Consider the following 25,072-nt stretch of genomic DNA (forward strand, 5'->3'; position numbering starts at 1 on the left):
GGCAAACAAGGGAGGAGGACTAGAACATGGAACTCCTAAGTCCTAGCCCCCTGTTTTTTTCAGTCGGCCCCATTGCCTATGATCTCTCCATTTCCTTCTTGCCCACTGCAAATAGGGGAAGCTCCTCAGGGATTAGATTTCATGTCCAGCAACCAAGGCAGATTTAGTTTGCAAGAGGGCAGGTCATACCCTTCCCCAGCCTCCCTGCCATCTGGCAGAGTTCCTAGTCTGTGAGTGTAGCTGGGAGCTGAGCTGTTGCTCGCTTTTTGTGAGCACTTACTGTGAACCAGGGACTGTACTAAGCACTGAGGTGGATACAAGCAAATCAGGTTGGACACAGCCCCTGTTCCACATGGGGCTCACAGCCTTAATCCCCATTTCTCAGATGAGTGGACTGAGGCCCAGAGGAGAGAAGTGACTTATCCAAGATTGTGGAGCAGGCAGATGTTGGAGCCAAGATTAGAACTCAAGTCCTTCTGACTCCCAGGCCCATGCTCTATTCTCAAGGCCAAGCTGCTTCTCCTGGTGTCCTGAAAAATGGGACTACTGTTTCCTCTTGTCACCTAAATGAGGAGCATAAAGTCCCACGGGGATGAAATGACCACAGGGAAAATCAAGACCCTTATTTAGAAGGGTCCATATGAGGTCCTAATGAACCCTGACTGCTCAGTGTAGTTCTGCCCTTGGAAATATAGACCTCTTCAGAGTTGTTCTGGTCAAGGAGCAGCTTGGAAAATGCCCAGATTTCCAGATTTAGAGCTGGGAGCCCATACATTGGAAATATGTTTAGTTGCTATTGTGTATGCTTGAACCCTCTCACTTCAAGCACTAGGAGATCCTAGAACTTTACCTCCACTCCCTAACTTCCACCTCCCTCTCAACACCTTGCCTACGGCTTTCAAGTTTGCAGTGCCAAGAATAAAGGAGCCAGAAGTCCTGTGTTCCATTCCCAGTTCCACCATTTACCTGCTGTGTGACCTAGATTTGAATCTTTCCTCCCCTCACCCAATATTTGTGCAGTTAAATCAGAGCAAAATTAGGACGTGCGAAATAGATTGAATGTTATGTTCTGGGGCTTGGGCAATTGGGCTGCCCACTTGCACTTAGGATTTTAGGGGAACAGGCTATCAAATTTCCTCCCAAAAAACCCCAAACAAAATATCTGTTTCTAATAAGTTTGCCAAATCTAAAGCAGCACAGCTTTATGGAAAGAGCAGGGGCCTGGGAATCCGAGGACTGCGGTTCTAATCACGGCTCTGCCAATCACTTGATGTGTGACCTTGAGCAAGTCACTTAATTTCTCCGTGCCTCAGTTCCCGCAACTGTAAAATGGTGATTAAATACCTGTTCTCTCTTATAATTAGACTCTGAGTCCCCTGAGGAACGGGAGTTGCACCTGATCTAATTCATCTGTACAAATACCATAAAAAGAATCCTAGGACTTTAACAAACAGGCCAGATTTCTATCTTACCAAGTTAGTGAAGAGGCATGTTCCACACCTTCCTCTCCCTGCCCATCCCCAAACAGAGCCATCAACTCTAGGCCTTCGGTACATTCTAACTGGCTTAAATTCAGCGGAAAGGAGAGATAACCAAAAGCCCAGGAAAATCACTGAAATAGCTTCTCGCTTTAAATATCTTGTTGGTTTTTTATAAGGCAGTGAGGATGGGGCTGTTTTCTCATAGGTTTGCCAGAGAGGGGAGAGGTATCAGCTGATGAAGCGCTCCCTGTATATCTGTCAGCAGGCAGCTCCAGTCCTGCAGAAGGGGGCGAGTGAGGAGCTGTTTCAGTGCCCACAGAAGAGTCACAAGGTAAAAGGAAAGCTGGGTATAGGAGCGCACAGACCCCCGCAGATTGTTTTTTAAAAGGCGACAGTGGGAATTCCCATTAAATCCAATTGACCGGGAAAACAGTCTTGATTTGACTCTTCATTTCATCGTGACTGAACTGGGCTAGAGACAAGGTACCTCAAGGTAAGTTGTTTCTGGAAGTTTCTTTTGGGGTTTTCAGTGCAGGAGCCTGGGTGAGCTTAGGAGGGAATAACAGAGAAACTGAAGGAATCACACAGGGCGGAAAGAAGAGGAATGTGTCAGAAAAGGGAGAGAGGAAGAGTGAGTGAAAGGGAGAGAAAGGAGGAGAGAAACGGAGAAAAAGAGATTGATTCTTGGTGATATGTAAATTTAAGAATGGGAATGCATAGTTCAGACTCTTTCCAGCCCTCCTTAGCAGTTTAGCATGGGAAGTATAAGAGTGCACTGAATTACAGATCAAAAACAAGCAGCCAGTGCTCTCTGCTGAAATATCGTGCCAGGTTTTTACATTTCAGGACTCCAGGATTTTAACCTGCGATTGTGCCTGGAAGGGGTTATTCTGCTCACATTTCCTAAAGGAAAAACCCTCTTCGTGGAGTCTCTCGTCTCCTCAGTATTCAGCTGGGATTTGTTGCTGCTGTTGATTTGCTTTTCTGGGAAAGATAGTGTTTAGCAACAGGGAAAACAGCTGAGGGCTGGGTGAAAACCTCGAAGGGGCTGTTGCTTCTTGAGCGGATTCATGAAGTGACATAAAACTTCTCTCTCTGGGTTTTGCTGCAGTCTCCATCTCTCCAGCTGCAGGACACTGAGCAGCAGGCCTGTTTCTGGACTCTCCCCCTCCCTTGCTTCTCCTCACCAGGCCCCTTCTGGCAGGGGCTGGGGTCAGTCACCAAGACCCCTTAATGCATGGATGAAGTTCAGGAGACTAGATGGAAGCACTGTGATGGGGCTGGGGTGGCAGGGTATGGGGGAAAAGGGGATCTCTATGCTCATTCAGGGGACCCCCAGCTCCTCCTCTGCCTTCAAGTAGAATGAATTCTAGTACTGATAAAGTGCCCAGGAGGGAACTCTGCATATGGGTAACTCAGCTCCTCAATAGGGATTGTTATTATTTTCAGGGCAGGGGAATTTGGGGTTTAATCAACTTTTATCATAATTCTAGGTTAATTCCCAAAGGAAGTCCCATTCTTAGAAGCCATTTAAATCTCTGCATCACACAATCCTAGGAAATCAAGTTGGCTGAATCCTAGAAAAGGAAAAAGGGTCTAAAGGCCCATGAAAATCTCTAAGATGAGTGAGTTTCCCAGTGGGGTAAAACTAAGCTGAAATAGTTACTTCATTATTAGGTGTTCACTAAGTGCCAAGCAATGGGTTAAATCCTGGGGTAAATAATAATAATAATAATAATGTTGGTATTTGTTAAGTGCTTACTATGTGCCGAGCACTGTTCTAAGCACTGGGGTAGACACAGGGGAATCAGGATGTTCCACGTGGGGCTCACAGTCTTAATCCCCATTTTACAGATGAGGTAAGTGAGGCACAGAGAAATTAATAATAATAATAATAATAATAATAATGTTGGTATTTGTTAAGTGCTTACTTTGTGCCGAGCACTGTTCTAAGCGCTGGGGTAGACACAGGGGAATCAGGTTGTCCCACGTGGGGCTCACAGTCTTAATCCCCATTTTACAGATGAGGTAACTGAGGCACAGAGAAGTTAAGTGACTTGCCCAACCTCACACAGCTGACAAGTGGCCGAGCCGGGATTCGAACCCATGACCTCTGACTCCAAAGCCCGTGCTCTTTCCACTGAGCCACGCTGCTTCTCTAAAAATCAGTCGCCCGCCCGGACTCTTTCCACTGAGCCACGCTGCTCCTCATAGAGGAGCAACAGTTTAGAACAGGCCTCCAGATTAGGAGAATTCCATAGAGAAGGTCACTGTATTACTGTTAATGATCTTTACTGTTAACATTATTACTGAGAATAGCACCAATACCATCCATCTCCATAAGACCTTTCACTGCACAACTTGAGTCACAGTCGCTGTTCCCCATCATTAGTGGGAATTGGGCAGCATATCTTTCTAATTCCAAAATATAGAGGGAGAAACTGAAGCAGGGAGCAGGGAAGAGTTTATCCAAAGTCCCACTCAGCAAGTAAGTGATAAAACCGGCAATCTAGAGTTTGGGAGAGCCTAAGTCCAAGACTCTGTCTGTACCTAACTGCCTTCCTCCTCCCCCATCTGCCTCTATACCCTGATCTGGCTTCAGCCCCAGCTACCACCCTCACCACATGGCTGAGCCGCTGCCAGTGACTCAATAGGTGAATAAGCTTGTGACGGACCAGGGGAAGCAAACTCATCCTGATTTGACTGTCAAACTGAGTTCTGACAGATGTAAGCCCTAGAGAGATCAGGCAGCTATAGAAAAGCTCAGGGGAAACATCTTTGCTCTGGAGGCTCTGGATGCGAGTCTGTTGCCCGCTCTAGGTAGGGGTCTCTCTGACTGTTTAAAAAGGGACTTGGAGCAAAGGGAGAAAGGCTGGGAAGACCCCTCTCACCTAAGCTCTTGAGCACAGAAAGTCCTTAATAATAATAATAGTATTTGTTAAGCGCTTACTATGTACCAAGCATTGTTCTAAGCACTGGAGTAGATACAAGGTAATCAGGTTGTCCCACATGGGGCTCACAGACTTAATCCCCATTTTACAGATGAAGTAACTGAGGCACAGAGAAGTAAAGTGGCTTGCCCAAAGTGACACAGCTGACAAGAAGTGACTCAAGTGAGAGCTCCCCTCTTCCAGGTCTTTCCAGACTAAGCCCTCCCTTTCCCTCTGCTCCTCCTCCCTTCCCCATTCCCCCTACTCCCTTCCTCTACTCTTTCCCTTTCCCCCCACAGCACTTGTGCATATTTGTATATATTATTTATTACTCTATTTATTTTGTTAATGATATGTATACATCTATGATTCTTTTTATCTTGCTGATATTAATGCCAGACTATTTGTTCTGTTTTGTTTTGTTTTATTGTCTGTCTCCCCCGTTTAGACCGTGAACCCATTGTTGGGCAGGGATTGTCTCTATCTGTCACCTAATTGTACATTCCAAGCACTTAGTACAGTGCTCTGCACATAGTAAGTGTTCAGTAAATACGATTGAATGAATGAATGAAGTGGTGGAGCTGGGATTAGAACCCATGGCCACTGACTCCCAAGCTTGTGCTCCTTCCACTAAGCCACGCTGCTTCTCATAATAATAATAATAGTAATAATAATATCATTACACTTCTAGTCTGTAAGCTTGTTGAGAGAAGGGAATGAGTCTGTTATTGTCACACTGTACTCTGTGTCTGTTATATTTTATTGTTATAGTGTTATATTGTAGATTGTACTCTCCCAAGTGGTTGGTGCAGTGGTCTGCACGCAGAAAGCACTCAATAAATACAAATGACTGACTGACTGACTACTTATATTAGATAAAGCACGGACCTGACAGTCAGAAGGACTTGTGTTCTAATCCCCACTGCAACGCTTGTCTGCTGTCTGACAGTAACTTCTCTGTGCCTCAGTCCACTCGTTTGAAAATGGAGATTAACACTATGAGCCCCATGTGGGACATGGAAGATGTCCAACCTGATTAGGTTGTATCTGTCCCAGGGCTTAGTATAGTGCCTGGCACATATTAAGAATTTAACAAATACCTCAATTGTTGCTATTATTATCATTCCTAATACTACTGAATCAGGGAAATGAGTGGCAGAGGAATTAGGGGAGCTGGAGCAGCCAGGGTGAGAGTGTACTGGAGCTTCCTGATGTCACGTTCAGAAGGCCTGATCTCAGTTTAAGGAGATTTTTCCTTTATCTGTTGCCATGATTGCAGATATGCCATCTCCACCTCCTCATTCTAGGGGACTGGGGGCCTCTGGTTCCTCACCAAAGTAGCCTGGAGGATTCCTCTCTTCCTGCCCTCTCCCCAAGCTTTGGTGGTGGTCATGGGCACTTTTCCACAAAGAGTTTAGAATCAATCAATCAGTAATACTGATTGAATGTGTACTGTGGGCAGAGCATTGTACTATGCACATGGGAGAGTACAATAAAATAATGACAGTAGACACCATCCTTGCCCTCAAGAAGCTTACTGTCTAGTGGACCCCTAGAATGGCAGTAGGATGCACTGAGGAGAGCAGTGGCCAGGGGTCAGAACCTCTAATAACTATTTCTGCCTCTGTAATATAATCTTGTGGAAGAACTTTAGGAAAGTCACTGAATCTCTCTGAACCTCAGTTTCTCCCACCTGTAAAATGGAGATGCCTGTCAGGCTGCTTTGGGATTTATGGGGTGCTTTTGTGCAGGACTCTTAGGTGGGAAAATGTGTTTCCAAGTCAGTCAGCTTGTACCTGAGGGAATACATTTAGGGCAGTGACCCTGGGCTTCGGCTGCCCTCTGAGCCTAGGCTCTCTTGAGGGGGCTGCTGCTGATGTCTAAAGGGGTTGAGGTGCATCAGGGCTATGGCCCAACCACCCTACCTCTGCATTCACTGCTGCCAGGTGGATCACCGTTTCTCATGATAGATGGCCCATTAGCTTCTGATCCTTATTACTTCAGAGTACAAAGGGAGAGGCTGGTGCCAGATCTACCGAAGCTAGGCGGTAGTTATTCCTCGACACTACTGAGGAGAGCCAGTAGGTAGCCCTTGGCATTACTTAGGGTAGCCGGAAGTTACCCCTTGGCACTACTGGGGGTAGCTGGGAATCACCCCGTGGCACTTCTACTGTTATTTTGAGCCCAGAACAGCGGGTGTGAGGGAGGTAAGATCACTGGGTTGTGAGGAGGGAAGGAGAGTGGAACTGTGGTGCAATTCCAGGCACCCCGATGGCTGAGGTAGGTTTCCCAAGTGGGAATGAGCCCAGGACAGACGCCCCTTCTGCCCAGTCTTTAAACTGACCCTGTGCATTCCTTTGGCTTTTTGCTTCCACCTGCAGGGCTAGATGCTTCAAGGGCTGACCTGGTCATCCGAAAACTGGGGCTCCTCCACTTCCCCTCAGCAATTTCCAGGCCCTGAAGAGCACAGGTATGAATTTACATCGAAAGACCTCCGTCGAAATCCACGTCTCCCCACTCCTCAAGAACATCTGGTGGTTGCCTATCCACCTCTTCATCAAATGGAATCTCCTCACCATTGGCTTTAAAGGACTCAATCAGCTTTCCCCTCCTATCTTAGCTTGCTGGTTTCCTATGACAACCCAGTCTGCACACTTCACTCCTTTAGCACCACCTTGCTCACTGTGCCTTGATCTCATCTATCTTGTCACTGACCTCTTTCCCCCGTCCTCCCTCTGGCCCGGTACTCCCTCCCCATCCATATAACCAGACCCCCACTCTCCCCACCTTCAAAGCATTATTAAAATCACATCCCGTCCAAGAGATTTTCCCCGATTAAGTCCATTTTTCCTCTACTTCCTCTCCCTTCTATGTCACATACATTTGGATCTGCATCTTTTAAGCACTTGCTCTTCACCCAACCCTCAGTGCCAAAGCATTTATGTACATATCCACCATTTATTTATCTGTCCCCCTCTAGACTGTAAGCTCCTTGTAGTCGGGGAACGTATCGTCCAACTCTGTTGAATCGTAGTCTCTCAAGTGTTTACCATGTGCTCTGCACATGGTAAGTGCTCGATAAATACTATTGATTCGTGGAATTCCTGTGACTGAATGATGAAGAAGTCTATTCGTGATACAGAGAAAGTCATCCTCTTGTTGATCTAAAGTCAATCTTAGATATCTGGAAGCCACAAACCCTGTTCTTCTACCCATCCCTTCATGGCCACTCCCTGCAGAGAGGAAAGGAGGGACAAAATAAGGGAGGTTTCTTAACTAGAAAACCTAATTAGTCCATCCCAAAGGTCCAGCACCTATGACTATCCTGCACAGGGCAGAACACAAGAGGCTGCTGGAGAGCTCAAAGGTGCCCTCAGATATTGGTCATATCCATTCAATTGTCTGCTTGTCTTCTCTGCATCTCGACAGGACCCATCACCAGGCACCACAGTCTGTGGAGCTGTGAATCTGGCCCCGAACCACCAGAGCTGGGAGCTCATTGCTGTTTTCATCCTGGTGGAGGGAGTTGAGCAGCGGGAGTTCTGAATAGGTCTTCTGCATGGCTGATAGCCACAGAACAGAGACACCTCTGGAAACACTTATTGAACCCTCTGTTAGAAAAATGGCAGCCGTCTTGGGGGCAGAGTTTGGAGGCCAGCCTTCTCTCTCCAGCCCCAGGATCCTGGCAGGCCATGCCCACCTCAGTTGGGAGCACTCTGTTGAGTGGACAAGTGCCATGCCCCATGGTCAGCTCCAGGCATGGTCAGTGAGGGAAGAGAGAGCTCAGGGAGATCTTCTGCCAAGTCATCGACAGGGCAGCCTCCACTCTGGATGTATTAGACTTTTGCCCTTTCCCCAGAAACCTGGTAAGGAGCTGCTCCCTGAAGGCTGGCATGAAAACCAATTGACACACTGGGCTGTGAGACTCTTGCAGATGCTGTAATTGGCATCTAGCTAACATGGAAGAGCTAATGGGCCAGGGGGCACATCCAGTCCCAGTTTGTGCACCAAGCAGGAGCCTCAGCCCACCATTTGTCTTCAGACCTCAGGGACAATGCAGGGGTTTGGAGACATCTGGAGATCTGTTCCAGCCTGCAGCTGTGCTGGGGGAGGGAGGGATGGAGGGCAAATCCTGACCTGAACAGAATTTGGATCTGTTTGTAAGAATCTCTGAATTAACTGGAATGGAACAGAATTCTGGGGAGCCCTAGAAACTCACCCCCTTGCTCTACCGATCCCTGCTCAGAGTCTCCGGGGGGCCCAGATTTGGTCCAGGTCCTCCAGAGCTGCTGGGCACCACCTAGATTTCAAACAATTCTATTCACACCCCTGCAGCTTCAAACCCAACCAGAAATCTGGGATTGGGTGTCCCTGGGGTTTCAAAGTCAACTGGGTTAGGGGTTAGCCTGCAGGAGTCTGGTCCTCTTGTCAGCAAGCAGTTGCTCCTCTCAATTGTTCAATGGTATTTATTGAGTGTTTACTATGTGCAGAGCACTGTACTAAACATTTAGAAGAGTGCAATGCAACAGAATTAGCAGGCACATTCCCATGCCTAAAACCAGTTTACACTCTAGTCTCCCATTACACTCAGCTGGAATGCTTTGCTCTTCTAATATCTGCCTACACACTGTGCCTCACTCTCATCTCTCCAGCTGTCAAGTCCTTGCTCATGACCTCCTTCCTGCCTGGAACTGTCTTCCCCCTAACATTTGGCAGACCCCGCTCTCCCCATGTTCAAAGTTCTACTAAAGTCACATGTCTAGGAAGCCTTCCCTGACTATCCTCTCTTTTCTCAACCTATACATCACTTATGCACTCGAGTTCTTACCCTCTAAGGACTTAAGGTACTCTCCCTATGCTCCACCCTCACAACATTTATGTACGATGCCTCTAAGCTTGATTGCTTCTCCCTACTAACGGATAGTGTCTGTCTCCTTTGCTGGACTGTGAGATCTCTGAGACCAAGGATCATGCCTATTAACTCTATTGTATTCTCCAAAGTGTTTTGTACAGGGCTCTGCGTAAGTGCTCAGTAAATACTGTTGATTGCAATTACCGCATCTCGCCAAGTGTTGCTGGGCCCAGCACCAAGCCTGAACTGGGCCAAGGAGGAAGGGGCTTGAGGTGGGTTAGGTCCAGACAGAGACTCAGAATCCCCAAGTGTCCAGGGGTCGTTGGCAAATGCTGCTAGGAGGCCAAAAGTCAGTTGAGATATTGCAGATGGGTGAGTTCTTGATCCCTGAAGTCCTGAATATTGGGCCTGAGGAGGGCGGAAAGACTATTTCAGAACAGCAGTGGGTGCTTCTAACCCATTGAAAAAGTGCCAAGCTGCTGGGTGCCAAATGCCAATTTGCATAGATTTTCTTAATGCAGTCACCACACCTCAGTGAACTGTATGACTGGTTCCAGTGGTGGGTTTGAGGGCCTACAGAGTCGGTAAGACCGAAGAAGCTGTATCTGGGGACTTAAAGGGTGTTTTTCACCCAAGGAATGAAACACTAAAACCACTAACCCGCTGTCCTTGTGCTGTTCTTACAGAAAGCCGAAGATGCCAGGCTCTTTCTTGAAATCTTGGTTCCTGAGAACCTGCTTATTTCCCTCACTGTTAACAGTTCCCAAGCTCTCTAAGAAACAGAATCTCTGCTGAGGATCTCTGGAAAGAGTGGCTACGGCGGCCTCTGCCGCCACTGCATTACCGCTGCTCTTCTTGGCCCTTCGGATCCCCACTACCCGCCGCCATGGAGAATGGCAGCAAGTTGGACAGCCCCACCAACATCTCCCTGCTGGGCAGCGTTGCTGTCCCAGGCATGATCGAATACAAGACCGTCTCCGTCTTCCTGGTGCTGCTGATCTGCGGGTTGGGCATCGTGGGCAACATGATGGTGGTGCTGGTGGTGCTGACCACCCGAGACATGCGGACCCCCACCAACTGCTACCTGGTCAGCCTGGCCCTGGCTGATCTCATGGTGCTGGTGGCCGCTGGGCTGCCCAATGTGTCCAACAGCCTGGCGGGGCGCTGGATCTACGGGCGTGCCGGTTGCCTGGGCATCACCTATTTTCAATACCTGGGGATCAACGTCTCTTCCTGTTCCATCACCGCATTCACTGTAGAGAGGTAGGGAGTCATGTTATCCGTTGGCTTTTGCTCTCTTTCAACCACCCAGCCTCTCTGCTCCCAGCCTCAACTCCCTGCCCCATGGAGGGTTGATGGACTTGGTCAGGGAGGGAACATGAGACCCTCTGCTGGGAAAGGAGGCCACTGATAGGAAGTATCAACATGTCATGGTCATTCAGGGATTCAGGCAAGGGTCATGCTCTTTACCTGTAGGCTACAGGATCACAGAGGGAGGCTGAGTGTTGATGGGACAGAACCCCTGCTAGCTTCAGGGGAGGGCGTGGAGGCTTCACATCTCATTCCAACCCTGATTTCTCCAATGATGAGGTCACTGAGGGAGATGATTCATTCTTTAACTAATGAATCCATGGATCAACTCTACCTGCCTTGCTCTGATTTCTAATTAGCACCTAAATCCATAGGCTTTCGCTTGATGGGGACGATGGAGGCCATGGCCCCCAGAAATATGACATCTCAATGGATAGGGTGCCGTAAAGGTGACAACGTTAGCTTTCTAGTACATGGCATTTGGGGCAGGAAGAGTAGCTATAGAAGCAGAGTGGCCTAGTGGATAGAGCGCAGGCCTGGGAGTCAGGAGGTCCCAGGTAAAATTCCTGGCTTCGCCACTTGTCTGTTGTGTGACCTTGGGCAAGGCACTTCACTTCTCAGCCTCACTTACCTCATCTGTAAAATGGGGATTAAGACCATGAGTAGGAGTCCCAAGGTCTCACAGTAGACAAATGGTGGAGTTGGAATTAGAACCCAGATCCTTCTGGCTTCAAAGCCCATGCTTTAACCAGTAGGGCACATTGCTTCCCACCTTCCTCACCTACTTGCCTCCTCCTCCTCCTCTTCTTTTTCTTTTCCACCTCTTTTTCCTCTTTCTCCTTATTTGCCACCACAAGTTGGCCCTCACCCCCAAAATGAAAAGTGGGGACTCCTGCCAAAATCCAGTGACCTCCACACACTTTACCTCCTCTCAGGAACAGTTTGTGTCCTTAGTGGGATTGGGAGAGTTGAGGATTGGGGTATCCCTATTCCCAAACCCAAATTTGCTCTCCTGCCCTCTCCACTGTGTACATAAGTCTATCTCTGCACATTCTCTCCTCTTTATCACCCTACTGATAAAGCTGTTGGGAAGGCTGTGGGGTCTGCCTGGTGACCAGTGGGCGCCCCCGCTGCCCCCAAGTTCAGTGGGCAGTCTCATGTATTTTCTTGAATTTGTCTTCCCTGCAGCTCTGCAAAATACCATTCCCATTTCACAGATGAAGGAACCACATATAGGAACACAACCAAATTCCTATTGTTTCCTCACGCAGGGTCAACCCTATTGGACTTGGTTGCTTTGCCAACACCTGCCTTGATGATATGTGCCAAGCACTGTACTACACTGTGGGGTAGATATAAGATGATCAGGTTGGACACAGTCCCAGCCTGAGGGAGAGGGAACAGAGGCATCAAATCTCCAGTTTACAGATCAGGAAACTGGAGCCCAGAGAATTGAAGCGACTTGCCCAAGGTCACCCAGCAGGTAAGTAGCGGAGACTTGCCCAAGGTCGCACAGCAGGCGAGTGGCGGAGATGGGATTAGAACCCAGGTCCTTTGACTCCCAGGCCCCTGCTCTTTCCTCTAGGTTATGCTCTTCCTCAGAGCTGTTCTATCTGTCCCCAGGTACATTGCTATCTGCCACCCCATGAGAGCTCAGACCGTCTGCACCGTTTCCCGGGCCAAGCGCATCATCTCCGGCATCTGGCTGGTCACATCTGCCTACTGCATGCTCTGGTTCTTCCTGGTCGACATCAACATCAGTAAGAACCAAAGCCTGGAGTGTGGCTACAAGGTCTCCCGCAACCTCTACCTCCCCATCTACCTGCTGGACTTCGCCATCTTCTTTGTCACCCCACTGCTGGTGGCCACCATCCTCTATGGGCTGATCGGGAGAATCCTTTTCCTGACTTCTCTCTCCTCCCTGCCCAACCACTCCTCCAACTGCTGGTGGGAAAAAAGTACTAAGGAGAGGAACCCAGGGGGAAAGGCTGAGGGAGCCAAGATGAGCAGCAGCTCCAGAGCCAAGGGGGTCCTCTCTTCCAGGAAACAGGTAAGGAATTCCTTCCTCTGCCTTTCCTGTTGTTGGTGGTGGTGATAGTGGAAGTGTTGGTGATGACCAAAGTGATGGTGGTGGAAGAAGGAGGATTTATGACCATTTTGCTCTGTTCAGGTCATTCCCCCCATTTAACTCCATATTTAGGTAGGGGTTCCGCCCATGGACACTGCAGCTCTGACCCCATCCACTGTGATGTTTTTCTGCCTACAGATTATCCTCATCCAGCCTGGTTGGACCATCTCAGGGTGGGGCTTCAAGCCTCTGTGTTCAAAGGCTGGTCTGTTCTTGGTGTGTTCCACAGAATTGCATCGGTTACCTTATACAGGCCTTCTGTCATTTGGACAACTGACCTGTTGTTCCCCTGCTTGGTCAATCCCAGACCAACACACCAGCTTCTCAGGTGCACCTGCTCAGAAGGGAAGGAGTCAGAATAGGGCAGGTAGGTGACTGAAGTGAGGATTGACCTATGGTTCCAACCCTTTTCTTCCAGTGTTCCCACCAGCCTCATAACTCTTCTCCAGGCTCTGACTCTGGTCACTATTTTGTTTCTGTGAATAGAGACCTGCCTGTTCTCATATCCTTTCCCACCATCTTCCTCTTTGCTAAGCAAATTCATCCTATAAATTAATCTTTTAGCCATTTGAGAAGTTTGCTGCTCCAGTTATTATAAGCTCCAGGGCTAGCCAATCCATATGGACTCTATCTTTGCTCTGAGCCTAAGAGCCTAAATATTAAAGTGAGAGAGAGGAGAGGCGGGAGAAAGGATGGAGGGCATGGATGGGACAAAAGAGGGAAGGGGGAGGGGAGAAAAAGAGAGAAAGAGGGGGCGTGGAAGAGATTGGGAGAGGCAGGGACAAGGAAGGAGAATGAGGGAAATGGAGGGAGAAGGAAAAAGAGGAGGCGAGGGAGTGGGGTAAAGAGAGGGAGAGCAGAGTGACAAAAAGGATGCCTCCAATATGGCTCCAGAAGGATTCCTGGGTGGAGTACATTGAAGCAAACAAAGAAGAGGAATTGGTTGGGGGGCAGGGAGGAGGTGGGGAGAGAGAGAAGAATGTGCAATTTTCCAGCTGTAATTGCCAGAGTCAAATTGGTCCAATTTAGTGATCACTTCTTTTCTGCAATTTAAATGCAAAAAAAGCTTCTCTCTTCAGCAGGAAAGCAGTAGAACAGGTTGTTTGGGGGAAGGCAGGAGGTGGAAATTTAGCCCTCTCAACCCTGCTCTCCAGGGTGCTTCCCAAAGAGGGGTCACTGGTGAATGACTTGAATGCTGAAATCTCTTTTGTAGTCTCTTTTTTTGTCAGCAGGCCAAAGGCAGGGTTGCTGTGCAATTGTGTGTGTGTGTGTGTGTGTGTGTGTGTGTTTATGCCTGCACTGAATACTGTCATAACTTAGCAGCAAATGCCCAGTGTGACCAAATGTCCTGCATTACAAAGATCCATCTTTAATTTTGCCCCTTCCATTCACTACCTGAAAATCAGCCAGTGAGGCTTGCAAAAACAGGGCCAATGCTGGGGTTTCAGGAGCTCACAAACTGGCATCTTACAACCCAGGATGGGTAGAGAGGGGCTCAACGAGCAGAACTATCTGCTGCAACTCCTTGGATTACCTACTCCCTCGACTGAGCCTAGAAGCCACTGGCTCTGCAGTTCCGACACCCATCCCCCTACCTGGGGCCCAGGCCAAGGATGGACGGAGCATTTTAAGAGCAGAATGACTGAAGGACACCATGCACTTCAAACTGCCCCAGCCTTGGGCAGTGAAATGCTGGCTTGCCCGGGACCTCCATCCTGAGCCCTAGAAAATTATGAGCCAATACCCTGAATTGTTTGAGGGCTGGGCAGGGATTCTTGGGGGCCACCAAACTTGGCAACTCTTTAAAATTGGGAGCCTGGTTAATGGCTCACTTTGCCCACCTTAAATCATCTCTAAAAACATGGCTCTTTGGCTGCGGTGTCACGGTCGCAGCAGGAACCCCACTGCAGAATGGAGTAGGAGTGGCAGGAAAAGAGATTCAATCAATCAATCATGGTATTTACTGAGTGCATACTCTGTGAACTGTACTAAGCACTTGGGAGAGTACAGTGGAGTAAATAGAAATGATGCCTTTCAATCTAGACCTTGCAATCTAGAGGGGAAGGCAGACATTAAAAAACAGAAACTGCAACTGAAACAGTCCAAGCTCACCTGCAGAGTTAGCTCTGATACCTTCCCCAGCTCTCTGGAGTTTCCCCTCCACTGTCTCTCAAGGGTTTCTGGACTGGGTGGTGGAGGCCCAATCCTGAGGAGCCTGCAGGAGAGGCGGTCAGAATCATGGCCAGAACTGCGTTGGCTACTTTCTCTCTTCTTCCCTGTCCTCGACACTGCTGCTCCATTCTGCACCAAGAACACATGCCATGCATTCACGGTGTGTTTTGTCTATTCATCCCCCCTACCTGTGTGTGCTGGGGTCTCTCTCCTTCTCCTCTCTGCCATGTTTGAACTACTAGTTCCGCCCCCTGGAAATCCTGCTTCCGGCCTCTCTTTGCAAGCCAAGAAATACAAACACTAGTTTAAATGGTGATCTGCCTCCCCTCCTCCTTGAGGCTGGTTCAGGGCCTGGGAGGCCAAACCCAGCCCTAACTCCTCCCCAATGTGACGATGGGGAGAAGTTCTAGACTTACCTGGGAAGGTCTCTAGGTGGGCATTTATCAATGACAAGGTAAAACTAGCGGAACTGCTCAGACTGGACTCCCAGAGCGGGGTGACTGGTTCCCCTGGGACTCAGTTGACCCTAAGGATGGACACTTGGGAAAGCACTCACCCAATAGTATTCACCACATTGTTGGATCACGTGCACTTGGACGTACTTGTGCAAGTGTGTGGGGACCCAAAAGATGTTCCCAAAACAGATGATTTCTGAGGCAACCATTTCCAGACAGGTGAGACTCCAGTGCTCTCAAACGTCTAAAGGGTCCAGGGACAAGTGTTACAAAAGATCAGATCTACTCTCTCACTGACCAGAAGCTGGCAGGGAGCTGGACATTTCAGTCCTCACAGTTTTTCCATCAGCAGCATGAAGCATTAACCTCTAGCAGACTGGTTGGTGGCTAAGCTCCCAGAGACAATCCAATTTAGTGAAATATTTGAAGCCCTTTACTCACTGAATTTTTAAGCAGTGAAGCCAGCCAGATGTTGTTGCTGCTGCTGGCAGTGGCAGGGAAGCCGTTCGTGTGGGGAAGACTCCGGGGAGGGAGATGACAAATAATGAAGAGTTAAATGAAAAGCAAGAAGGTGTCTGACACTTAACCTGCCTAGGTAAAGTTGAAGACTGAAGTCTGTAAAGATGCCTTCAGTGCTTGGAAGAACAAACAACTCTGTTTCGGGGGGAATACTGAAGGCATCTACAGTCCAACGGGTGGGATACAAAGAGTGCAGAGTCTGTAATAATAATATATGTTAAGTTCTTACTGTGTGTCAAGGTCTTTACTAAGAGTTGGGGTATCAAGACAATCAAGTCCCATATGGAGCTCACAATCTAAGTAAGAGGGAGAACAGATAGCCCTCCCTCCTCACCTCCGCCAAACTAATTCTCTTCCCCTTTTCAAAACCCTACTTAAAGCTCACCTCCTCCAAGAGGCCTTCCCAGACTGAGCTCCCCTTTCTCTCTGCTCCCTCTACCCACCCCCTTCACCTCTCCGCAGCTAAACCCTCTTTTCCCCCCATTTCCCTCTGCTCCTCCCCTTCTCCCTTCCCATCCCCTCAGCACTGTACTCGTCTACTCAACTGTATATATTTTCATTACCCTATTTATTTTGTTAATGAAATGTACATCGCCTTGATTCTATTTATCTGCTATTGTTTTACTGAGATGTTCATTCCCTCGATTCTATTTATTGCTATTGTTCTTGTCTGTCCGTCTCCCCCGATTAGACTGTAAGCCCATCAGAGGTCAGGGACTGTCTCTATCTGTTACCGATTTGTACATTCCAAGTGCTTAATACAGTGCTCTGCACATAGTAAGCGCTCAATAAATACTATTGAATGAACGAATGAATTTTGCAGATAAGGGAACTGAGGGACCAAAAGGTTGACTTGCTCAAGATCACACAGCAGTAAGCGGTGGAGCTGGGACTAGAACCCAGGTGGTCTGACTCCCAAGCCTCTCTTCTTTCCACTAGACCATGCTGCTTCCCTCTTTATTATCTCTACTGGTACTTGGGCCATGAACTGTGATCTGGGCATGGCATTTTGATCAGATTTTCCTTGTGAGACTTGTCGGCTCTTTCCCTCCGGATACTTTGTTTTTTTGACATCAGTGCCACTCTATCAGGGACTGTCAATAGGGAAGGACAGGTATCAGATCACTGCCAACAGGAAATTATCTGGTCTGAACACAAACAAGACCAGTGAAGTGCAGACCATTATCTCTGTGAATAACCTCACAAGTATGTGTGAGCTGATTGGGAAGACCTTTGCTCTAAGAAGAGGATGAAGGGGCAGAGCTGCAGAGAGGAAGGCATGTACATATCAAGCAAACATAGTACCAGTATTAGAGAAACAGGAGAAGGGGCTCCAGGACGAGATGGGGCACAACCTTGGGATCCTTGCTAGGCGAGGAAGAAGTCTGAGGGTGGGAATAGAATAGATTGCCCACTGGTAATTTCATTCATTCATTCAATAGTATTTATTGAGTGCTCATTGTGTGCAGAGCACTGTACTAAGAGTTTGGGAGAATACAGACACAAAATTCCCCGCCGGCTAGGAGCTTACAGTCTAGAGGATCTGACTGTAATCCTCCTCTACCTTTCTTCCAGAAATTCAGAGTCAGATGTTACCTCATTCATGCTCACCATGTCCCCCAGGTAGCAATTAGTATTCTCCCAACAGCACATTGTTTTACAAGTGAGGAACCAAAGGCAGAATCAGTCACTCCAGCTCTGCCAGCAAGTCAGATATAAAGCAAGGAAACAGCCCCAACTCAAGACCGTGAGCCCGTTGTTTGGTAGGGATTGTCTCTCTCGGTTGCCAAATTGCACTTTCCAAGCACTTAGTACAGGGCTCTGCACATAGTATGAGCTCAATAAATACAACAATGAATGAATGAATGAATGTGATAACCCCCAGCTACAGAAAAAGACTTGCCCATCAGATCAGGGTAACAAAAGAGTTGTAAAATGCATTATACTCTTAAGTCTATTCAACCCACCCATTTGCACTGATTTGCTGTGTCCCCTTGGGCCTTCTTAACCATCCCCATCTCCTTCTCTAGGTCTCCATGTCTTATGGGCAGGAAAGCTGTTTGCCAGTTTCTGTTTTATGTACTCTCCCAGGCACTTAGTACAGTGCTTGGCACATAGTAATGCTCAAAAAATACCACAAAGAGATTGATTGATTAGTTGAAGAGACACTAGCATAGTCAGCAGCAAACACACTCAGCAAGCAGTCCCTTCCTACAGATTTCCCATAAAAACCAAACAAAAGGAAACCACCTGGCCTAGTGGATCAAGCAGAGGCCTGGGAGCTAGAGGACCTGGTTTTTAATCCCCGGTCCACCACTTGCCTGTTGTGTGATCTTGGTCAAGTCACTTAACTTCTCTGTGCTTCATTTTCCTCAACTGCAAAATGGGGATTTAATACCTGTACTCTCTTCTAGACTGAATCCCATATAGTGACAGGGGCTATGTCTGCCCTGATTAACTTGCATCTACCCCAGAGCTTAGAACAGTGCTGGACACACAGTAAGTGCTTAACGAATACCATGAAAAAGGAGAGATGAGTATATTTAATTACTTTTGGACCCATCCCCTGATTTTCAGGTAGGCCTGTCCCGTTTCTTTAATCTTTGAACCCGTGGGTCAGTACGGTTTTCAAGGTTGCCTTTTCACCCTGCCTCAAGAGCTTTAGCCTCAGTGTGGTGTTTTCCTCCTTCTGGATTTATCCGAGAATGACTAGAAAGATAAAATCCTCCTGTCAGCTATGAACTAAGCTTAAGGTCAGTCAAGATGAGCCTGAAGGACCTAACTCCATTCTCCCTCTTCCCTTCCCATTCTCTTTAGGTCACCAAGATGCTGGTGGTGGTGGTGGTCCTCTTTGCTCTCCTGTGGACACCCTACCGAACCCTGGTGTTGGTCAACTCCTTCGTGGACCACCCCTACCTGGACCCCTGGTTCATCCTGTTCTGCCGCATTTGCATCTATACCAATAGCGCCATCAACCCCATCATCTACAATCTCATGTCCCAGAAGTTCCGGGCGGCCTTCCGGAGGCTATGCAAGTGCCAGAAGGAAGGGCTGCAGCGGCGGAACATGTACCTGACCACCAACAGCTACAGCATGGTCCGGGAGTCTCTCCAGGCCAAGTCCCAGGCCCAGAGAAGACGGCGAGGCCAGCCTCAGGGCAACGTGGAGCAGGAGAGCAGCGCAGATGACCCCCAAGTGGGTGGCCAGGAAGATGGCCGGGAAGAGCCATACTTCAGCATGGTATAAAGTCTCTCTCTCTCCTCCTCCCCTGCCTCAGCCCCCTCGCTGACCGGCTCCCTTCCTGCCACTCTACAAGAGGGCTCGGTCAGGTGTCTCTGCTTAGCTGGGGAAAAGGTTGGAGTGCCAGAACAGGGAGGAGCTGTCCTGTCTCTTCTGGAAGGAAACTGGGGAGTCCCGGCCTCTGGTTGGGCTGGTCCTAGACACCTGTGGGCCCTGGTTCTAGAATAGCAGGGCTGGGAGGCCTGGGATGGAGGAACCAGAGTCAGTTCGGGATCTGATGGGGCTTTAGGTGGCAAGGAGAAAGTAGAGGGTAAATACCTTTGATTGACTGGGGTGACCAGGGTCCAGGGGACAAGATCTGTATTCATTTCTGCAGGGCCAGAGGCTCTCAGGAGCCCCGATTCCTGCATCCAATTCCCCCTCCCTGAGGCTCAGGATAGCAGGGAAACACAGGACCTAGGGAATTGAGAGACGGTTCCTCAGTAATCTTTTCCTCTTCGTCCCTCAACATCTATCCACAAGGGAAAACTGCCCGTAAGGTATGATCAGTAAATATTTGTACAATATTTGTATTTGTGTTCTGGGTCACGCCACCCAGAGGGAGTATTGCATCCAGCACTGGGTGCAATTAAAGACTTTGGACCCCAATACTAACTGGTTCCTGGCACAATCTGCCTTTCTGAGAAGAAGGTCAAGAGCTTCTCTGGACAATGACTTTTACAAAAGACCTTTTGGGAGAGTTATCTGTGACTAAAACAAACAGCGGGAACAAATGGAATTAGCCACAGGGCCCCAAACTCAGTTTTTACAAGTGGCATTTGAGCTTTTGTCTTAAATGAAGCAATATTTTGGTCTCAAAGGGTTTTGAACAATCAAAGATACTCCGGAAACTCTGGGGCCTCCCACAGAAGCTTGGGTCCCTTCCCTGGAGGATGATTTCTCTGGGCAGAGTTCTGGGTCAGGTCCATAATGCTCAGCTCCTGGACCCAGAAGAACATCACCGAAGCTAGAACCTGGGACCAGAGGCAGAGAGAGACCTCTGCAGGGCCAAGACCAGGGTGGAAACTTCAGGGCTCTGTATTCCAGTCAACCATACATGTTGCATGAGCTTGCATGCCTCACTGTTGGAGTGGCTCGGTGCTAACTGGACTGAGAAGACAGTGGGAGTTCTTTTGGGTCACTGTCAGTATTGTAGTGTTGCAGTGTAGAACTGCTTGGGCCCAGGCATGAGTGCAGCTCCTCCCTGCCTGCTGTCAAAACCCTGCTCCTTCTCCTCCACCCCTGCCCTCAACTAAAGTTATCTTGTGCCAGGGAAGAATTGGGAGCAGTGAGGACTTGGAACCAATATAGCAGGCCTAGTGAGAGAGCTCCCTTTCACCAGCAATCTTAGCCTTTCCAGCTGGCTTATTGCCCTCTTATTCCCAGACTACTGGCTGGCACTAGAGTTGGTCTGCAGATGAGGGGTGAAGGGAAAAGCCATCAGGACGGAAAGGAGAAGGTTAGCAACAGAGGGGTCCTGGGAGCAGAGCTGTGTTGTGCCCCAACCGGGGGATTTGGTTAAGGGGACTATCCTTTCCTCGTCTCCCACTCCCTTCTGTGTTGTTCTGACTTGCTCCCTTTATTCGTCCCCCCTCCCAGCCCCGCAGCACTTATGTACATAGCTGTAATTTATTTACTTAATGTCTGGCTCCCTCTCCAGATTGGAAGCTCATTGTGGGCAGGGAAATGTGTTTATTGTTATATTGTACTCTCCCAAGTGCACCTACAGTGTTCTGCACATGGTAAGCACTCAATAAATATGATCAACTGACTGACTGATGTTGCACAGGGGAAAGACCCAAATGGGGGCAGAGAGAATGGGACAAGGAAAAGGGGGACAAAATGGAAAGGAGAAAGGAGCAGTGGCCGGGAAGAGAAACGAAGGAAGAGAAACGAAGGAAAAACTAAGACAGGGAAGTCCTGATTTCCACCACTGAAGCTGCTGCTGCTAACAGTTCACTACTTCTAGCCCCTGGGCTAGGACTCGGTTGGGCTGCCACTGCCCCCTCCCAATCCCAGCTGTCTTGTCTAGGCCAGAGGGTGGGACCACCACCACCACCACTGCTGACCCCTTAGTTGTCAGCAGCCGGAAAAATCCCACCCTTTTTTAAAAAAAAAAAATGGCATTTGCTCAGCACTTATGTGCCAGGCACTTTATGAGGCGCTGGGGTAGATACAAGCTAATCAGTCCCTGTCCCACATAGGGGTCCCAGTCTTAATCCCCATTTTACAGATGAGGTAAAAGGCACGGAGAAATTAAGTGAATTAAAGACATTCAGTTAAGCACAAGGTCACCCAGCAGACAAGTGGCAGAATCAGGATTAGAACCCAGGTCCTTCTGCCTCCCGGACCCACACTTTATCCGCTAGGCCATGCTGCTTCTCTATACCATGCCACAAGGGTGCATTCACAGCTACAACAGAACCTTCAGGGTGCCTAGCCCTCTGCCTCTGGAGAGAGTTCAGGTATGGCCAGGTAGAGTTCAGTTCCGGCAACAGCTGCTGCTTTTTCTGAAGAAACAGGAAACTTCTTTCTCTTTTTCTGTAATGCAGTCCCTGGCAGCCCCCGCCTCTGCCATTAGCGTGACCATGTCAGACCTCAACTAAATTCTGCCCTGCCACCCTCGTCTATGGTGTGCTCTTCAGGTGGCAGGCAGAACCCCACCCCCTGGAAAAAAACAATTCTGTCCTGCCCGATATGGTATTTCTGAGAAGCAGCATGGCTTAGTGGATAGAGTGCGGTCCCAGTTGCACCACTTGTCTGCTGTGTGACCTTGGGCAAGTCACTTCACTGGGTCTCAGTTTCCTCATCTGTAAAATGGGGATTGAGTGTGTGAGCCCCCTGAGGGACGGACTGTGTCCAACCCGATTTGCTTAAATCCAAGCCAGAGCTTAGTACAGTGCTTGGCACATAGTAAATGCTTAACAAATACCACGGTTATTGTTATTCTAGCAGGCTCCTACTCTGTAATGTAATTAGTAGACCGAGTGGCCTGGTTTGTTTGACCCCCATGTATCCCTCCTCTTCAACTTGCTTGTCTTCCCCAGTCCCTCACCACTTCTACAGCCCAATTAATCCAGCAAGTTTTGGAGGCAGAGGCCATGAGAGGCCAACAAAGGTAGAGCCCCAGAATGTAGCCCTCTCTTCCTCCTCAACTGAGTCAAAATGATATAGACGGGGAGGGAGAGGCTAGCCCAAGTTTGGCCAGGAACAAGCTAGCCTGAGGTTGGGGTGGTCAGGGCAGGATAGCCCAAAATGGGGATGGGGTACCAGCTTGAGGTGATGGGGAGAGGCTAGTCCGAGAGGGAAAGCCAGGAGTGGTCTTAGGACTAATAATAATAATAATGTTGGTATTTGTTAAGCGCTTACTATGTGCAGAGCACTGTTCTAAGCGATGGGGTAGACACAGGGTAATCAGGTTGTCCCACGTGAGGGTCACAGTTAATCCCCATTTTACAGATGAGGGAACTGAGGCACAGAGAAGTAACTTGTCACTCAGCTGACAAGTGGTAGAGCAGGGATTCGAACCCATGACCCCTGACTCCCAAGCCCGGGCTCTTTCCACTGAGCCACGCTGCTTCTTCAACTGGGCTTTAAAACTGCCACTCTGCATTTTATCTTCTGTGCCTCTGTGTACACAGGTGCACGTACATAAATAAACCAAGGCTTCTGGATTACAGAGTGTTTAGGAACTGTTCCTTTGAAGATGAAAGGACTGAGCTACCTGCTGAAATGCCTTTTGCAGGAGCAGTTGTAAATATTCAAGTGGTTGAAGGCCGCTTCTGTCACAGCTCACTCTCTGGACTCCCGCACCCTGCCTGGAGCCAATGTGCTGGTCTGCTCTTGGGGAGGAAGAACAGGGGGATGGAGGATCCAGACCACTATGGATCCATGCCAGGTGGGGCAAGTGTCCATCTGTTCTCCCCACAGGGGACTCCCCTGGAAGGAGCTCACTTGCTCAGCGGAGTGGTGGGAGCTGAGAAGTTCTGTCCGGATGCTTGGCACTGGACACCTGGGTGAAGATGCTTTGTTCCCAGTTGGACCAGACAAAATAGCTGCAGCTTTGTGCAAAGTCAACCCAGGAGGAAGAGATGCCCAAAAAGAGAGGTGGAGGACGGGTGGGGACTTTCATCAGTGAGGCAGCCACAATCCATGGCTTATTGGAAAGAGCACAGGCTTGGGAGTCAGAGGATGTGGTTTCTAATCCCGGCTCCACTACTTGTCTGTTGTGTAGCCTTGGGCAAGTCACTTCTCTTATTTGTGCCTCAGTTACCTCATCTGTAAAGCGGAAATTGAAAATGTGAGCCCTACTTGGGATAACCTGATTACCCTGTGTCTAACCCAGGGCTTAGAACAGTGCTTGGCTCATAGTAAGTGCTTAGCAAATAACATAATTATTATTTTTATTATTACCAGAAGGGCGAGGGGCCACACAAGCTATACCTATTGGGGGTGGGGGGGGTTAGATTCCTTGTTCCCTCTCCCCCTTCTCCTTGCCCTTTAGATCACCTCACCTTTTTTTATGGCATTTGTTAAGGACTTACTATGGGCAAGGCATTCTACTAAGCACTGGGGTTGATACAAGGTAATCAGGTTGGACACAGTCCCTGTCCTACATGGGGCTCACAGTCTTTATCCCCATTTGAGAGATGAGGTAACTGAGACATGGAGAAGTTAAGTGACTTGCCCAAGGTCACACAGCAGACAAGTGGCAGAGCCAGGACTAGAATCCAGGTCCTTCTGACTCCCAGGCCTGTCCTCTATCCACTAGACCACACTGCCCATGGCCTGAGTAGCCTCAGACGGCCCTTGTGGCCTCCAGCAAGTAATGTGATAACAGGAGCTCCATTTTGTGGAAGTCCCTAAACCTAGAGCTTTTCTCTGAGATGAAGGTAGGCGGTGGGGGAGGGCCAGCCCTTACACTTGCTCCAGTGCCTTGGCCACATTCCTTCTCAATACGGACTTCACGTCCAAGCTGCGGAACTTGGAGACTGGTACTGACAATAAAAATGTCAGATATAAAGAAACCCAGTCCTGAGTTGCTATCACCTGCTGTAAACCAGACTGTCTGAGATAAATTAATTGTGGTATTTAATAAGCATTTACTTTGTGGTAAGCCCAAGGGTTAATATAAGATTATTCAATTGGACACAGTCCCTGTCACACGTGACTCAGAATCTTATTTGATCCCCATTTTGCAAACGAGGAAACAGGCACAGAGAGATTAAATGACCTGTCCAAAGACACACAGGAGGCCAGTGGTATCACAGACTAGAAACTGAGTTTCCTGACTTCCAGTCCAATCCTCTATTGACTAGTCCACAGTGCCTCTCCAGACAAATGGCCATCCTAATCTTACTCCTTAGATGGAGGGGATCTTGCCATTATGGGAAACAACAGAAAAGAGAATTAAGAAATGACCAGCCTTTGGGAAAGAATCCTCAAAAAGTAACCTGAAAACTACCCGATAAGAGACCACCTGTTCTAGGTGGGTTTGGGCAAAAGCGGTTAGCTCACCTGACCGTAGTCCTCGGAAACACTCTATTGGGAGTTTCTTGCTCTTCAAAGACAATTTACCCATCAACCAGACCCCAGAGGATTTGGATTCTAATCCTGGCTCTCCCAGTTTCAAGTCACATAACTTGTCTGGGCCTCAGTTTCCTCATCTGTAAAATGAGGATTTGATGCCTGTTCTCCCTCTTTAGATTGCAATCCCTTTGTGCGACAGGGACTGTGTCTAACCTGATTAACTTGTATCCAACCCAGGGCTTAGAACAGTGCTTGACACATAGTAAGCACTTAACAAATACTATAATAAGAATACTGATTTATTGCAGAGCCACTCAAATTCATACTGACCATATTCCCAAGGAAGCTTGCAGATCCAGGAAAAAAAGCTGGTTGTCCTTTCCTTTGGAAGACCAATCTAACAAGTACTGTCTAGG

General features: G+C 48.5%; 1 protein-coding gene across 1 annotated transcript; it reads left to right on the forward strand.

Annotated features, from left to right (window-relative positions):
- Positions 1-1,780: 1,780 nt before the first annotated feature.
- On the forward strand, positions 1,781-20,731 carry LOC100078234 (thyrotropin-releasing hormone receptor-like). Its single transcript, XM_001509264.4, has 5 exons — positions 1,781-1,974; positions 6,793-6,881; positions 9,950-10,526; positions 12,198-12,624; positions 18,666-20,731. The coding sequence occupies exons 3-5, from the start codon at positions 10,150-10,152 to the stop codon at positions 19,092-19,094; spliced, it is 1,233 nt and encodes a 410-aa protein (XP_001509314.1). The 5' UTR covers positions 1,781-1,974; positions 6,793-6,881; positions 9,950-10,149; the 3' UTR covers positions 19,095-20,731.
- Positions 20,732-25,072: the final 4,341 nt, after the last annotated feature.

The sequence above is a fragment of the Ornithorhynchus anatinus genome, chromosome 11, assembly GCF_004115215.2.
Source record: "Ornithorhynchus anatinus isolate Pmale09 chromosome 11, mOrnAna1.pri.v4, whole genome shotgun sequence".
Lineage (NCBI taxonomy): Eukaryota > Metazoa > Chordata > Mammalia > Monotremata > Ornithorhynchidae > Ornithorhynchus > Ornithorhynchus anatinus.

Coding starts and splice junctions, on each gene's coding strand:
- LOC100078234 (XM_001509264.4), top strand. CDS start 10,150: ATGGAGAATGGCAGCAAGTTGGACAGCCCCACCAACATCTCCCTGCTG. Junction 10,527..12,197: donor ACCGCATTCACTGTAGAGAG/GTAGGGAGTCAT, acceptor ATCTGTCCCCAG/GTACATTGCTATCTGCCACC. Junction 12,625..18,665: donor TCCTCTCTTCCAGGAAACAG/GTAAGGAATTCC, acceptor CATTCTCTTTAG/GTCACCAAGATGCTGGTGGT.